Raw genomic sequence first — 17,448 nt, 5'->3', positions numbered from 1 at the left:
GATTGGAAGAACACTTTAGAAAAAAATCAAATAACAGTGACCGTTTTTCTGGATTTGCAAAGGGCTTTCGAAACTATTGACAGAACCAGATTATTGAAGAAATTGGAGTCAGTTGGAATTGTAGATGCAGCATTACAATGGATTGCAGACTATTTGAATAACCGGAAGCAAAAATTAAGACTTAACCATGTTACATCTGGCACACTCGATAATAATATAGGAGTACCTCAAGGTAGTGTTCTGGGTCCTTTATTGTTTCTAGTTTATATAAATGATATGGTCGAGGTGGTGAAAGAATGTTGTATACACCTCTTTGCTGACGACGCTGTTATTTATTACACTGGGAATAATCATTCAACATGCTTCAATGCAATCAACGAAAGTTTAGAAGCCATTCAAAATTATTGCTGTGGAAACTTATTGAAAATAAATACAAACAAAACAAAATGGATGTTAATCAGTAAAGATAAAATGTATAGGGAAGTAATGAAAACAGAGCCAAAACTTTCAATCGATGGTGTCCAGATAGAAATGGTTGAGACATTTAAATATTTAGGGGTTTTGGTTGATCGTCAACTGTATTTTAATGACCATGCAAAAAATGTTATAAGAACAATTGCCATGAAAATTTATTATTTGAGGAGATGTTCTCCGCATCTCACTCAGTGGAGTAAACTTATAATTTATAATACACTTATTCTTCCTCATTTCAACTACTGTGCAACAGTGCTTTATCTGGTAAATCAAAATGTGCTAAGCCGTTTGCAAAAATTGCAAAATCGAGCTATGCGAATTATTCTTTGTTGTGCACGTGACACGTCAATAAATTCTATGCTCGATACTCTTCATTGGTTACCGGTTAAGACTTATCTATTATATCACTCCTTAATATTCATTCATAAAATTAAAAGAGGTATAGCACCTGAATACTTGCAGAATATCTTAGTTCTCAATCAGGATGTTCATCAGCACGATACTAGATGTAGAGGTAATCTTCGCGTTCCTCTGGTTAGCAGAACATATAGCCAAAACTCTATTTTTGTTAAAGGTGTAACCATGTACAACAATATTCCGGTTTATGTAAAAAATTCTGAAAGTCTGAGTATATTTAAAATCAAACTCAAGAAGCACCTATTAACGGATGGAATTATATTGTAGTAACATTTTTTTTTATATAAATGTTGTGTGGTTCATTTTATATATTATATTTGTTTGTAAGTTTATACACATGTGTGCGAGTCACCTATTTTATCATTGTATATTTGTATATTGTTCACAATGTTTTATTAGTTTCATGACTAAATAAGGATCTATAACGTTTAATTTATTAATTTCACTTATAAGATTTTACAATATATTTGAGGTGAGATGTAAATTAGTAATTAATTATTTTTAATATAAGTATATTACAGCTTAATGACATTGTACAAGTTACAAAAAAAAATACTATAATTTTTAGATTGTATCGATTTCTTTAAAATTGTTATTCACTTATATGTATAATTCATTAGTCTTTGACTAAATAAAGGATTTATATATATATATATATATATATATATATATATATATATATATATATATATATATATATATATATATATATGTATCTGATGGTTATATGTAATGAACTCATTGAAGTAATGTGGTGCTTTTCCAGTATTTTAAATATGAATATCATAGAAAAATATTGTAATATATCTTTTACTGTCATCAAATTCAGAATATTAATAATACAGGAGTATATTTATGGCATTTTAATAACAAGCGCATTCCTCTGTTTTGTAATTTTTGTAGAGTAGAGATAGAATTACCGTCTAGTTATAATATCAAAGTAGCACAGTAATCAAATTGTGGTAGGATTATTGTTTTATAAACAGTCAAATTAGATTGGAAGGTTAGTTGTCTACTAATTCTACTAAAGAAAAACATTTTTTTAGAAATTTTATTACACATATTCTCGAAGTGTTTTTCTAAATTCAAGGTGTTATCAATGATGAAGCCCAGGTATTTGAATTCTTCCACAATTTCAATAGTTTCGCCGTGGATCTCAATATTAATGGAGTTGATATCAATAAGTTATATTTATATAATGTTGTCAATATCACAACTTTCGTTTTAGTGGTATTCAGTTTGAGTTTGTTTCTGTTCAAAAACTTCGCCACGTTTTCAAGAGTCGAATTAATTTTGTGTACAGCATTATGAATCTTCATTCAAATAAAGTATGAATAAAACAGGGCCAAGTACACTCCCCTGGGGGACCCCGGTTTCACAGCAACACCCTACTCTAATTTTGATAGCAAAATAGATATATCTATAGTTTCGAACGCTCCTTTGAAATCCAAAGATACTGTTACTTGCAGTGTTATTATAATCATACACAATGCTGATAAAAGGGACAAGTTAGTTTTGAAAAACTGGAATAAGCCTGAAATTATTTGAAAATGAATGAATGAATGAAAATGAAATACAAAATAAAGTCTGAAATAATCAAACAACATTTTCGTGTTCCTCAATTTATTCTAAAAATTCTCTCCTCAAATAATCCAACTGAGCATTTCTCAATTTTTCATCGTTCAAAGATACATAGTTGTCGTAAATCATATTGGACAAGCTGCTGGAATGGGGTATTTTCACCCGATTCTGAATCCTGTTGTAGTTTTGATTATAGTTTCGAGGCCCATCTCTCATATGGGCTGGCAGTTCATAGGTACCGTGTAGGATAAGCCGAGTTTCTCCAACTATTCCGTGATTCAAACCAGTTTCTGACTAAAAAAATAATTGTTACTCCAAAGGAAAGAAGAGAGAAGAAAGAAGAGAAAAGAGAGGAGGAAAAGACAGGAGGGGAAGAGGGAAGATAGAGGAAGTAAGAGAGGAGAGAGAGGAGAGAGAAGAGAGAAAATTAAGAAAAGAGGGAAAAGAGAGAAAAAAGAGAAGAGAGTGAAGAGCGGAGTGAGTAGAGAGGAGAGAAAAGAGAAGATTCTAGACGAGTAGAGACGAGTGGAAAAGAGTATAGACATGAAGAAAAAAGTGGAATAGGGATAAAAATAACATGGGACATTAGAGAGAATAAAAGACAGAAAAAGAAGAGAGAGTGGACCTATTATTTTCACTCATTCTCACTGTATCTGACACCATCAGCATCCAGACTCCTTCTGCAGATTCTCCCCAAGTCATAACAGACATTAGTGTCCAGTCCACAAATCCCCTGTCACTTTTATCTAACTTTCTGGGTGCCAGTAATTTCACTTGCGTTCCTAGAATTTTTATCAATTTCATGAGGTTTACAAAATGAAGCATCAAGTTTATAGTGGATCAGCAAGCAACGTTTGCAAGTGTTTTGATCCAATTAAAATGTATAATAACTAAATTCCAAGGTATACAATGTGTGTGGTAAATTTCATCGGCATCTTCGTCATTATTTACCATACGAAATTTTCTGTTCCACTCCTGTGCATGCCTATAAACTATCACCCACTTACCTGCTGGAGAGACCAGAAAAATTTCCAAGACTCCTCGTATGGTGTAATTGATATTAATTTTGAGTTCGACGTGCTCCAGAAATCTTATTTCTTGGTTACCACCTCTGCAGCCCTCGGTGTGAATTAGAATTTTCACAGGCCGGTTTGTTGATAGTGTATAATTGATATTCCTACAAGAAATTATTTGATTATAGTCAACTTATTAAAAGCGATAAGTTCCAGATATCTCCATCTTTTTTTTCAAACAATATCTGGAACAATTATTCAAGTTGAAAACGATTCTGAGCTATTCCGTTTTGTACTTCAAAATTTGGCCACCCTGTACAAACCACCCTGTACAAACTGTATTTGGCCACCCTGTATCGACAACAATAGACATAAATCTTTTATTGAAACACTTTTCCACCGACGCGTTTAGCTAACCAGGTTAGGTTATGTTAGGTTAGGTTAGGTTAGGTTATGTTAGGTTAGGTTAGGTTGAGTTGTCTTATATAATGAGTCATAATGATCTCCTGAGAACGCTAACTTCTTAAATATTCCATTGTTGGTGCTTCGTTTTTCTTGAAACCCAAGCTGATGAATTTTGTTTATTTGATTGATGTGAAGATGATATTTGAGTCTTATTTCACCTAATCGTCGTGGTCGAACTAGTTAGGGAATCTCGTAAGTTTTCAGATATTCTGATCGACAGATTATCGGTTTCAACTGCTTTTATGTTTCTCAATTTCATGATTATTTAATTGGCGCTATGAAAAGTGCATGTTGTTTTCCATTGAAGGTTCATTGATGAATACCTGTGAGTTAATTAGTGAGTCAGTTAGTGAGTCATTCAGTCAGCCGTTGTCAGTGAGTCGGTCAGTTGGTGAGTCAGTCATTGAGTCGGTCAGTGAGTCAGTCATTGAGTCAGTCAGAAGTAAGTCAGTCAATCAGCCAGTTGTGAGTCAGTCAGTAGTCAGTGAGTCAGTCGGTGAGCCAGTCAGTCAGCCAGAGAATCAACAAGTCAGCTAGTGAGTCAGACAGCCAGTTAGTCGGTCAGTTAGTCAGTGAGCCAGATGAGATAGATGCTATTTGAGTCTTATTCCACCTAATCGTCGTGGTCGAACTAGTTAGGGAATCTCGTAAGTTTTCAGATATTCTGATCGACAGATTATCGGTTTCAACTGCTTTTATGTTTCTCAATTTCATGATTATTTAATTGGCGCTATGAAAAGTGCATGTTGTTTTCCATTGAAGGTTCATTGATGAATACCTGTGAGTTAATTAGTGAGTCAGTTAGTGAGTCATTCAGTCAGCCGTTGTCAGTGAGTCGGTCAGTTGGTGAGTCAGTCATTGAGTCGGTCAGTGAGTCAGTCATTGAGTCAGTCAGAAGTAAGTCAGTCAATCAGCCAGTTGTGAGTCAGTCAGTAGTCAGTGAGTCAGTCGGTGAGCCAGTCAGTCAGCCAGTGAATCAACAAGTCAGCTAGTGAGTCAGACAGCCAGTTAGTCGGTCAGTTAGTCAGTGAGCCAGATGAGATAGATGCTATTTGAGTCTTATTCCACCTAATCGTCGTGGTCGAACTAGTTAGGGAATCTCGTAAGTTTTCAGATATTCTGATCGACAGATTATCGGTTTCAACTGCTTTTATGTTTCTCAATTTCATGATTATTCAATTGGCATTATGAAAAATGCATGTTTGTTTTCCATTGAAGGTTCATCGATGAATACCTCATAAGATTTATCTTCTCAGTTAATTTCTCGACCACGGAACAATGGAAATCATTCATAGGATCGAGTTGTATGAGGACAAATATTCCAGGTGTCTAGTACTCGTACTTACCCTGTTGGCAGAACCACTTGACATGTTCTTCTTTCTGGAACAGTGATCCAAGTCGCCGCTGCGCTTACCAATCCGTAAGCATTCATTAGTCCAAAGCCGAATCTGTCGTTGAACCAGAACCCAGCCGCATTTTGTTGCCATCCCTGATTGTTGACCAAAGGGGCTAACTCCGAAGTCCACACTATCAGGTGTTGGACGTCTCTCCACGTTAGATTAGAACTGGAATGAAAGTAATTCTATTTCATTTCGAAATTCACTCAACTTTTCAACTTGAAATCATGATTGACATATGAATCACCAGTTCTCGAGTGATTAATGGGAAACCCATATAGTCGTATTCTGGCAGAGGTAACAGTAACTCACTGGTAAGAATGTTCGTGTATTGGTTTAGATATGTGGATGATATCATAGTATGTTTCACAGGAACGGACAGACAGTTGACTATGTTTGAATTTCACAATTATCTATCTTTATCTTTATTCACCTAAAGTGTTTGGGGTGTTAATAAACAGCTGTAAGTAGGTATCTAACGATTGTTATTAGATTGTTTGAAAACTTTGGTTCGTTTAAATGTTTTTGTTGCTCCATAGATCAAAAAATATGTATTCTACTGTGTCGTAAATACACTCACTTTGCCTCCAAGGCCAGGGCTATGATTCCTGCTGCTAAAGGAGCAGAAGCTGAGGTACCTGTATGTTTGGTAGTGCACTCGTTTTGTAGATCTGTTGTCGCCTGAAACAGCATCAAATCAGATCCTCAGTGAGAGCAATGGAAAGTACTTACTATCATTTGATCCTTGTAAGCTCCTGAAGAATAGGTTACAGCTAGAGTAGACGCGCATGCTTCTCCGTACCATGGAAACTGTCCCTTCTGAGAAGCGCTTCCTATTGATATCGTAAAAGCGCTGGATAAATATCCATCGCAGTTGCAATTGTCGTTGTTGTTGCCGCCGTTGCCCGATGCCCAAACGTATATCGTCCCCTTGCCTCCTCGCCCCTGAAACAAAAAACAGAGGCACTGAGGTTAGAGTTGAATTGGGCTTCGAATTGCTACAGTGGCCACCGTATTCTCCAGAGCTGGCACCCATTACCTTTTTCCTGTTCTCAGACCTCAATGGAATACTCACTGGATGTAAAAAGGGTTCACATGAAGATATAGATGAATATCGTCAAATATCATTACTGAATATTTCATCTAAACTTATTGGAAAAATAGTAGCAAATAGAATTATTGTGTTTCTCGAAAAATACAAGATTCTAACCGATCATTAACATGGTTTTAGAAAAGCTAGATCAGTTGAGACTGCTATTGCTTGAAAATTCGAGTTTATTTACAATGAAATCGATAATTATATGCAGATAATGCAGTATCTGTTATTCAAGATATTATCCTTGGAGTACCACAGGGGTCCATTTTAGGCCCACTGCTTTTCTCTATCTATATAAATGATATTCCGAAGTATATAAAACAAGGTTTTATTATCCTATTCGCAGATAACACTACCTTAACAGTTTCCGGAAATACTGTGGAGGAGCTAGAAAACAACATCAATTCAGTCATGGATGACTTGATTTCTTGGTGTAATAGAAATCAACTAAAATTGAATGAAAGTAAAACAGAACATTTAAGCTTCGCGTTAAGGAAAACAGTGAAACTCAACAACATCCAACTCTCGGAAACAGCCAAACTCCTTGGTATGTTTATAGATAAAACCTTGCCTTGGGAGCCCCATATCGATCATGTCTGCAAAAAATTTAATCAAGCGTTATTTGCAATACGACAGATCAAAGACCTTCTTAGTTTAGATGGTATCAGGACTGTTTACTATTCATTGGCATACTCACATATGACTCAAAATGTATTAATGTGGGGTTCTTCTGTGGGGGCAAAACGTGTTTTTATTGTTCAAAAAAAATAATTAGAACTATCTTTAATATTGCACCCAGGGATAACGTTACCGTGTATCTATATATATATATATATATATATATATATATATATATATATATATATATATATATATATATATATATATATATATATATATATATATATATATATATATATCTCTGCTCCAAGTGAAAAATAATGTACCCAATCTGAGAGATAATCAATAGTTCATAACTATGCAACACGAAATAGACATTTATTAACTATCCCAAAACATAACACATTGACATTCTAGGAATCACTTGCATATAATGGCATAATATTATTCAATATGTTGCCAATTTGATCCTTTAGTTTTTTAAAGAAAATCCTCTTCATTTGACCAATGTAAAGTTTGGGATAGGAGCAAGTTTCATCTCATTTTTTTCAATAAATTTGCTAAAAGCATTATTTGTTTCATAAGCTAGACATTTATTAACTATCCCAAAACATAAAACATTGACATTCTAGGAATCACTTGCATATAATGGCATAATATTATTCAATATGTTGCCAATTTGATCCTTTAGTTTTTTAGAGAAAATCCTCTCCATTTGACCAATGTGAAGTTTGAGATAGGAGCAAGTTTCATCTCATTTTTTTTCAATAAATTTGCTAAAAGCATTATTTGTTTTATAAGCTAGACATTATTAACTATCCCAAAACATAAAACATCGACATTCTAGGAATCACTTGCATATAATGGCATAATATTATTCAATATGTTGCCAATTTGATCCTTTAGTTTTTTAGAGAAAATCCTCTCCATTTGACCAATGTAAAGTTTGAGATAGGAGCAAGTGTCATCTCATTGTTTTCAATAAATTTGCTACAAGCATTATTTGTTTCATAAGCTACGTTCAGAGCTATCTTTTTTAAAAAAAGACTGACATTTTTGGTGAGTTCGCCAAGGTGGGTCAGTGCCAATGTTCCAAATCGCTCAGTTTCGTTTTTTGAGGCTGGAAGATCGGGTTCATTGCTCATTTCAAAGTTTTAAAATAACACAGTTTTGTTGAGTACAAAACAAATCATTTAATTTTCGTGGCCAGTCTTTTACCTCTTCTATTCCCCTTTTTATTGCTTCTCTAGCTAACCTCCCAGGCCCATCTACGGTTTTCCCATCATCATTGGGCCCCCAAGAAGCGCTATAAATGTCAACCAAATCTTGAGCATAGCTCAGAGCAGTACCCTCTATTCGATCGGTCACCAGTCCGTCCAGCATCTTGACACCTGAAAAAAAAGAGAGTTCCTCGGGTTCTGTAAAAGGGCCGACTTGATCAACGTTTATGTAAGTGAGAATCTCGTCGGTTAGAAAAGGCTACATTACCACCGATTTTAGCGTTGAATGCAATTCCAACTCCGCATTTTACGTTGTTGGCTATCATGGCAATTTCTCCAGCGCATCTTGTACCGTGGTTGTTGGAGTTAGTGTGCTCGTATCTCGGGTACGGATCGTCGTCTTCTTCGTTGCAGTCCCAGCTTATTTCCGGGTCCTGGAATATCATTCATTTTCGTCAGCAAATATTGAATTGGAAGAAAGAATGTTGAACTCACGTAGTTTTCTTTCAAATCGTCATGGGTGTACTCAATTCCGTCGTCAAGGATTGAAATCCTGACTCCTTTACCAGTGATTCCTGCTCGATATACAGAAAGGACGTTGAGATCCAGTTTGGGGAGGTCTATCCTGGATCTGGTATCGCGCTGAAAAGAGAAATTCAAGCTGCAAACCAAATGCGACCGTATTCAACAATGAATCATTCTAGTACCGATGGTATAAAGTTATACTGAATAATTCAATTATTTCTTTACCAGGTACCACTGTTGACTCCACAGTTCATCGTTGAAAGTTTTGTCACTGGAAGCCAACATCGGTCTTTTATACACCCTTCTCTTGTCTTGGTATCTCTTCACTCTTTCTTTTGGTGTATCTGAGGGATCGTCAGGAAGGTTGAAGTCTCGTTTTTGTCTAGATTTAACCAGTTGTTCCTCAGCCCATAACACCTGGAAATTTCAAACAAAAATGCATGAAAAGGATCAAATATTTGTTTGTTGAACTTACTCTGTTGTCATTCGCGATTTTCTTCGAATGAAGTCCTCGTTTTCGGAGGTTGTCAAAGGTGTCTTTCAATGGGATCAGAATGTACGTATCGCTGAAACCCATAACCTGGAGGATACATAAATTTCAGAAAGTATTAATGATAATGATAGCAGACGTTTGAAGTAATGTATATATTATTAGGTTCTATCAAAAGTTTTGTCCGTTCTTATCAGTTATCTTAAAACTATAATAAAAACAACAATAAAAATTAATTGGCGCTCCGGGGCGACTTCATTGATTCCAGTGGCGCATTTGCCTTTTCAGCTGCAGGAAAACCCGGAAAAACCTGCAGCACCACATCATCTGAAGATCTTGATCTATAACACAAAATGTAGGGTGTCTCCAGAGGCTCCAATAAATTCAATGCATCGCCAGAACACTTCGTGACAAGACTATCGTCAAACTTAAACCAGTCCGTTTCGTCTTTGACCAAGGCCTAATAATGACCAAATTCAACGCCAGAACCACAGTGAACAAACACTGCATGAATATTATAATAGTGGTTGAAATGTTCATCTATTTCGAACCTTCCAAAGAGTTTCTTGCTTCCGTTAGAAGTTGAGTCTTGTTTGAAAATCATCAGTGTTATTATTAGATTGACTGGTGCCTCAGCTATACTTGTTTCCTTATAACAGTCAGTTAGTTTGGCGCATGTTTGACAATACAGTCGATCATCACCTGTTAAAAATTCCATTTTCAGATGATTTAACAATAAGCTTTGCACGCACTGGTTATTAAGTCATATTAGGAAAAGCTAGACGAAGTTCCAGAAATTCACATAAGTTTTCGGTACTTCTTGAACATTTACCACAAAGTAAACAAGTGAGGATTTTTCCAGCAAAAGATTTACAAACACAAGACGAGATTGGCAGTACGGAATCATTCAGTCCAGAGCGGTCAGGATTATTGATTTTGCTATTGTTTTGCTCACGAAGAGTATTCAACAAGAACCCCAAGAATTCGAAACGATCCTCTTGTTGTCCTAACGAGTATCTAGTGGACCTTAAAGACTCCAGGAAATCGGTTGGAGGGAAAGATGATACCTTCTTACGAAACTGCAGCTGCATGAACAGGTGTTTGAGTTTGATGAATAAGTAGGAAACATTCCCGTTCTCGTTCATCATTAAAACTTCGTTCTTGAAATTCTTCGTCATGAACAACACTTGTAAAATGCTATTCATGTAGCAAGTGTTTCCTAAATTATCCAATCCAATTTTCTTCTCTAGATTTTCAGGACAACTATCTACTGATTCGTAAGGAAGAACATGTTTCACAGAATCTCCATAAGAACCATTTCTCAAGCTGCGATCGATCCTTCCAAGTGAAGAAGGGTTTCGTAGAGGGATCGATTCGGCTCTTGCTTCATGAAGTTCTTCCACTGAAAGGGAACCAGTTCTACGAGGATTGCAACTCATATTTGGGGGGCAAGAATGACCTGAGTCCACTGACCGCATTGAAAAAGAAGAAGGTGGATCAATCACTTGTGAATTAACCTTGATAGAAGACTGATGAATATCCACATATCTCGGCTTGTTTCGAAGAGGTTTCAGTTCCGTACTGAAATTAGGGCAATGCATGATCTCATCAAAATTATGTGAAGGAGGAATAGTTCCAAGTACTGAAGCAGCATTACCACGTTGAATAGCAATACTAATTCTTTCCATCAAAAAAGAGGTAGAACGGTGATCTTTCGTTGCTTGGCCTATTCTCCTTCCGAGTTCATGAACGAACAGAGACTCCGGGCCATAAACACCAAAAGTTTCAACCGCTACTGGATGAAACAGATAGTTGTTTCCAAGATTTTGGTATTTTTTTCTTTTCAATTTCTCGCCAGACAATTGAAATGAATCGAGACTTGTTATGAGTATTTGTTGTAAGAAATTTTTGTTGACTGGTTGGAACTGTCACATTTTTATCAAATAAAATATCAATTGATGTAAATGTTGCTAAAGTTCGACGACATTGTTCTGCAGCTTTGGTACTTCTCGTGCAATCATTATAGTCATCAAATACGATAGTAACTTTGGAACCAAAATGTTGACGTACATACTGTACCTATTTATCTAAGATAACGTTAAATGTTTCTTCGTTATCCCACTCATGCATATTATGACGATTACAACTTTTTGAATCGTTATATCTCAAAAACGGTGGCTCATAGAAAAAAAGTAGATAATTTTGTAGATAATTTTATGATCTATAATTTTTGTCTGAAGTATTTTTATGATAAAACTCACCGTTTTGCTGAAAATCGCGAAAAACTAATGCTTTTGACCTTTGTCCTTTAATACTTTTTTTCCATACAGGGGAAACATGAGGAACTTTCAAATTTCAATTTAAATCATATTTTAAACGGTCTTACTGATTTTCAGCTTGGTGGGAATAGGTAGCTTCACTTTTTTTTGTCTAATTTGACCGGACTAACAGGTGGCGTCCTCGTACGGAAAGATGATTTGTTACTTCTGTGTGTCTATTGATGATTTTTTTAGTTCCTGAGTTGGGTTGCAAAACGACAACATTTCTCATGAAGATAAGTTGATGGAGGAAACAACATTCACCCTCCTGTAGATTATCTACTAATTTCTCTATTTTCGGATTGTGGAGGATCAAAATATCCAATGATAAATGAAAATATGTCGAATGAAGAACACAGTTTTGGAAAATAATATCCATAATCCAGGACCAGTGTGACGCAAATTTCATGCTTTTCAAATGGAAGTTCCATTCAGCTTTTAAGCAGTAGGTGTATTAATAAATGATAATGTATTATCGTTATCAACCATATGCCGCTAAATGCTTTAATTATCTTCATGCCAATATAAAATAGACAACAAAGTTGACAATTGATTTATGAAACATTTTGTCTGAAAACAAAGATTAAAGATGAAACTGCAACCTCTGGCGAAGCATGAATTCAAAACAACTAATCACCAAGACATCCATTCTTGGATGCCTCAGTTATTAGAAGTAACCAGGGTCTAGAATGTTATGTCTACCAGTAGGAGAAGGTTGGGTAAGTTGACGACGTTAACAGAAAAAAAAACCCGTCCGAATAATTAAATAAAAAACAAACACAGTCGTACATTAACGGATACCAACTGGAGGCTAGCCTCCTCTAACGCTGTAATATCTGCAACTGAAATTACAAATCGGGACGTATATCTCTGCTTGGATCGGCCTCGTGGAGCCTGTGTATTTTAAAGCGGTCGGAGGCTTGGCTCCCTTGCAACGTATCGCATTTATTATTTCGGGTTGATGGTTTACTCGTTACTCGTTCATGGGCGGTGCGTTTGAGTTTTGATGATGCAGGATACGGTGTGGTACGTACTACGTAGTGAGTGATAGTGTTTTTTTCGGGCATATTATGTATTTATATTAAAAATTATTGGTAAAGTAATGATAACCAAGCATTTTTAGAAAAAAATAATCATAATTATTTGTCGATATCTTTTAATTTATCGCGATGAATTTTATGGGGAGGCTAAGCCTCCCTTGCCTCCTTTGACGAGCCGCCGCTGCCGCAAAGTGAAAAATATGTGAAAACCCTCCTCTTCACATACCATTTACCTTTACCAAGTCTCATTTTGATACACCTGTTGTGAATTAATTTCACATCTAGTATTGAAGTTGAGATTATTTATTGTTTTATATAGTTACCATTATTGTTGTCAGTTTTGTTTTTGATTAAAAAGCAGAAAAATCAAATAGAATCTTATTTTGCAGAAAATAAGTAGTTTGCCCAAACATTTTGGTCCTTCGAGCCGGATACTTACCAAATGAAATCCATGATTTTCGGAGCAATCTGTTCTCCAAGCTCTGCGATCTACGTATTTCGTGAAAATACTAAAAAACATGGAAAGAAACATCCAGAAGCAGTGAAAGCTATTGAAAAATATCATTACATGGATGATTACTTAGACAGTTTTGAAAACGAAGCAGAAGCCATTGAAATTGCTCACGAAGTCATAAACATCCATAATCAAGGCAAATTCAGAATGATAAACTGGGTCAGCAATTCTAGTCATGTCCTGACAAATATACCTGCTGAAACACTATCCAAAAGTAGTACCGATACTGAAAAGTTACCCACGTCTGAAAGAACTTTAGGTTTAATATGGGATACAAAAGATGATCTTCTCAGTTTACCTGATACATTTTTGAAAAAACATGAAAAAATAATTGTAACAGACAATATTCCCACGATGAGAGAACTATTGAAAGTGGTAATGTCAGTTTATGATCCACTTGGCCTGTTAGCAGCTTTCACTATACAAGCTAGAATTTTGATGCAGGAAGTATGGTCACATAAAATTGCTTGGGATGATAAAATCACTCCTGATCTATTTAGAAAATGGAAATCTTGGCTATCTGCAGTGTATAAAATAAAAAATTTGAGAATTCCTCGATGGTATGGATTCAGCAGTCAAATTGTTGAAATTCAACTACATACTTTCACGGATGGCAGTGAAAAAGGATATGCTGCAGTGAATAAAAGACTCCAGTGATCAGATTAAAACGTCTTTGGTAATGGTTAGGTCAAGAATCACTTCCTTATTGGAAAGTCCAATGAAGTGAATCCACCAGGTATTTCTGCTGATACGAATTCACATCTTAGAAAACAATGGCGAGTGGCACAAAGATATGCGGACCTTTTTTGAAAACGGTGGATACGAGAATATGTACCCAAACTCATGGCCAAGAGGAAAAGTTACGCGAATTTTTCCTGGTCCCGATGGCAGAGTACGGGTGGTCGAAGTGACTACAGCAACAGGAGTTTATCGTCGTCCTATCACAAAAATCATTTTGTTGAAGCCAAAGCAGTAATTTGCGAGCCCCGGAGGATGTTGTGAATTAATTTCACATCTAGTATTGAAGTTGAGATTATTTATTGTTTTATATAGTTACCATTATTGTTGTCAGTTTTGTTTTTGATTAAAAAGCAGAAAAGTCAAATAGAATCTTATTTTGCCGAAAATAAGTAGTTTGCCCAAACAACACCTACTACTTATTTAATAGATTCGTTGACACCCGGTAAAAGAATTTTCAATTAAATATATTTGTATTATTAAAATGCGTTAATTGAGCCCCAGAAAAAATAGAGCAGTCGATATTCACAACCATCAAATACTTGAATTTTACTCACCGGCCCTTTGAAAAAATGTCCATTTTCCTGGGCAAGCAGTTGAGCTACCAAAGGCCCCCCGCTGATCCTCACCACTAATTCGGCTTCGGAATAACCACGAGAACAAGTCGAAGTCAAAGCAAAAACAACGAAAAAAACTCTCATCGCTAGTTCGCCCTTGGAAAAAATATACCACTAGATTTCAGCGAGCTTTTACTTCTGGAACCTCTCGAGATGAAACGGAACACCAGGTTTAGACAAATATTCAGTGGCATGTGACTGGTGATAGAGATACCGTGTCTCCCTACCCCGGTGGAAAAAGTTGATTGAAAGGAAAACAATTAATTCTGTTTGCGTACACTGCAAGTCGGCGAGGATAAAGGGATTTGAGGGCTTCGAGTCCAGAGATACTGCGATTGACACTTTTGCTTCGATTTGCGTTAATAGTAATTTATATCCCTCTGGAACGCGAATTAAATCCTTGATCTCTGATTGTAGTAGGCGCTGAGAGTTTATTCGGTCCAAATCCCGACTAGTTTTTATTTGTCAAATACGGGGTTGTCTTTTAGTTGCGTCAAATATTTGCTAACAAACATTTGGGACTACTTATATTCTTTGAGACAAAACCCAAGCGAAAGTGGCGATTTGCATTGGATTTGAACCGCTGGAGAATAAATGTATTTGTTGAAACGTTCTCAGGAAGTTCATTTCACATAAACGCAGTTCTCCAACTGAAAGAGTTCTTCAATAGTGAAGTTCGAGGTGTACTGAGTTGAATCTCAACACGATGAGCAGCCACAGTCCGTCGCGTATATCTCATAAGTACCGCTCTTGGTGGAATCAAATGTACCAAGTCTCCAACCTTTCTTCGATGTTCCAGACTATCAGATGCTTCATTTTTGTAAAAAAAAAATTGGTTGAATAGAGTCTACGGCTGTTATTTCGATGTTTCTGCTTTGACTATAACTCTGCCTCCTCTTCAGGTTTCCACTAATCTGACATGAAACCTATCACTTGTGTGCCGCAGGGTTCAGTGCTGGGCCCGCTACTATTCATAATTTATGTCAACGATACTTTTGCTTACATGTCCCCCTTTGACTGTATTGCATTTGCTGATGATACAACTCTTGCTACCTCAGGTAAGGATGTGAATACAATATCAAATGAAATAAATATAGCTCAAAAAAAAGCAGAAATATTGTTTACAAGAAATAACTTGATGCTAAACAAACAGTGTTAAATTGCTGGGAATTATAATTGATGACTCACAGATCACATAGAGCAGCTATGTGCCAAATTCTCAAAATACATATTTCTACTCCGGAAACTAAAAAATATAATTAATCTACATGCTCTGTTATCTACCTATTATGCTTTTTTCCACTCCAATATTTCATATGGGACGATTCTATGGGGGTAAGCACAAAGGCTGATGAGTTTTTCTCCTTAAAAAAAAAGCAATTAGAATAATAGTTGGTGCCAGTTACACCGACACCTGTAGACCACTCTTTGCATCTCTTAAAATCATGACGCAACACTTGTTTGCCGAATGCAGGAAACAAATCAAACGCACGGAGTCAACAACAGGAACCAACCGCACATTTGTGGTTCCAGTTAGAAGACCTAGAATTCCCAGGCTACATCTAACACGACCACGTAGGCAGCTATAGCTACCTGCATGACTTCCGGGTCCAGGATATGAATACAAATAGAGATTTTATCGAGTGTGCGTTTGTGTTGTTTCCTGCTTTCGGCAAACAAGTGTTGCCCATCTTCACACTTGGCTGCACCGCGCTGATGAGGCCAATAGCCAGAAACACGTGCGGTTTGCCCCCCTGTTTGGAGTGTTGTATCCACGAATTTTTCATTTTTGATTTATATCATGCACGCTCGATAAAATCTCTATTTATATATATATATATATATATATATATATATATATATATATATATATATATATATATATATATATATATATATATATATATATATATATATATGTGTGTTTATGTATGTGTAATATTCTGTAATACTGATGTTTTTTTTTCTAATTTAAACTATTTTGTAATTCCTTGACTTATCATATCTGTATTGCTCTGTTTGTACACCTAAAGGATCAATAAATATATTATTATTATTCTTGATTGAGACTAGTCATTTCAGTTACAGTAACTCCTTTTAAAAATATATCCTCATTTCAAATCATCAGAAACTAAAGAAGCCTATCGCGTTTTGAGAGACCCAAGCCTCCGAAAGAACTCAGTGTTGCTATCCTATACCGAATTAACATCAATAAAGCTTGGCTACCTGCACTTATTTGCTCTCATATCCTGTTATTGAATTCAACCAATAAGAATGATGATCCATCACAAACGGTGCGTGGGATGGCGGAAGAACTGAGCGTATTGGAAAAGTCGGAAAGCTCGAAAAGTTGGCGCCCGACGATTTGAACGATTGACAGAAATTGTCACGTTTCGAGGTATTTTCTTCTTTGCTTTTACGCAACCAAAACTATATTTTTTGGATCGGGTCATCACGTATGATGAAAAGTGGGTTCTTTACGACAACATGGAACGTTCAGACACCGATGAGCCATCCCAAACGGGAAAACCGACCAGAAAAAGACCATGGTTACTGTATAGTGATCAGCGGTCCGAAAATTCAAAGAATTGAGCGTCGAAGTTTTGCTTCACCCACCATACTCTCCAGACCTCTTGCCAAACCACTATCATCTTTTAAAGCACTTCGATAACTTTCTCACCGGTAGAATCTTCGCCAATCAGGACCTGGCAAAACGGCTTTCATCGCTATCATCGAATCCAGAGCACCCAATTTTTATTCTGGCGGAGTTGATCTTGGTAAAAAAGGCGCTGATTCAAATGGCGCTAATTTAGAATAAATTGAATAAGTATTCATTAAGATATTACACATAAAAACGGACAAAACTTTCAAAACAACCCAATAATAATAACAAAACAATAATAATTAGAGTAATTCCTTAAA

At 36.1% G+C, this 17,448-nt stretch overlaps 1 protein-coding gene across 1 annotated transcript; it reads right to left on the bottom strand.

Annotated features, from left to right (window-relative positions):
- Nucleotides 1–2,497: 2,497 nt before the first annotated feature.
- On the bottom strand, nucleotides 2,498–14,767 carry LOC111510090 (neuroendocrine convertase 1). The gene is made up of 12 exons (XM_074177534.1): nucleotides 14,467–14,767; nucleotides 9,285–9,389; nucleotides 9,035–9,226; nucleotides 8,780–8,926; nucleotides 8,553–8,718; nucleotides 8,283–8,455; nucleotides 6,080–6,292; nucleotides 5,928–6,028; nucleotides 5,297–5,515; nucleotides 3,480–3,649; nucleotides 3,121–3,254; nucleotides 2,498–2,766 (listed from the first exon to the last, which is right to left on the bottom strand). Exons 1-12 carry the CDS (start codon nucleotides 14,608–14,610, stop codon nucleotides 2,515–2,517), a joined length of 2,016 nt encoding a protein of 671 aa, XP_074033635.1. The 5' UTR covers nucleotides 14,611–14,767; the 3' UTR covers nucleotides 2,498–2,514.
- Between the last annotated feature and the right edge of the window lie 2,681 nt (nucleotides 14,768–17,448).

The sequence above is a fragment of the Leptinotarsa decemlineata genome, unplaced genomic scaffold (genome assembly GCF_025532065.1).
Source record: "Leptinotarsa decemlineata unplaced genomic scaffold, Ldec_3_MD MMD2_tig00002974_RagTag_RagTag, whole genome shotgun sequence".
In the NCBI taxonomy this organism is placed as follows: domain Eukaryota; kingdom Metazoa; phylum Arthropoda; class Insecta; order Coleoptera; family Chrysomelidae; genus Leptinotarsa; species Leptinotarsa decemlineata.
This window is presented reverse-complemented; position numbering and strand designations above follow the sequence as displayed.

What these genes read in the sequence shown, in the direction of transcription:
- LOC111510090 (XM_074177534.1), bottom strand. Translation starts at nt 14,610, where the DNA reads ATGAGAGTTTTTTTCGTTGTTTTTGCTTTGACTTCGACTTGTTCTCGT. An exon ending in ATTCAACGCTAAAATCGGTG is followed by an intron (nt 8,456 to 8,552) that starts GTAATGTAGCCT and finishes CTTTTTTTTCAG; the next exon opens with GTGTCAAGATGCTGGACGGA. An exon ending in TTTTCTGGTCTCTCCAGCAG is followed by an intron (nt 3,255 to 3,479) that starts GTAAGTGGGTGA and finishes TAAAAATTCTAG; the next exon opens with GAACGCAAGTGAAATTACTG.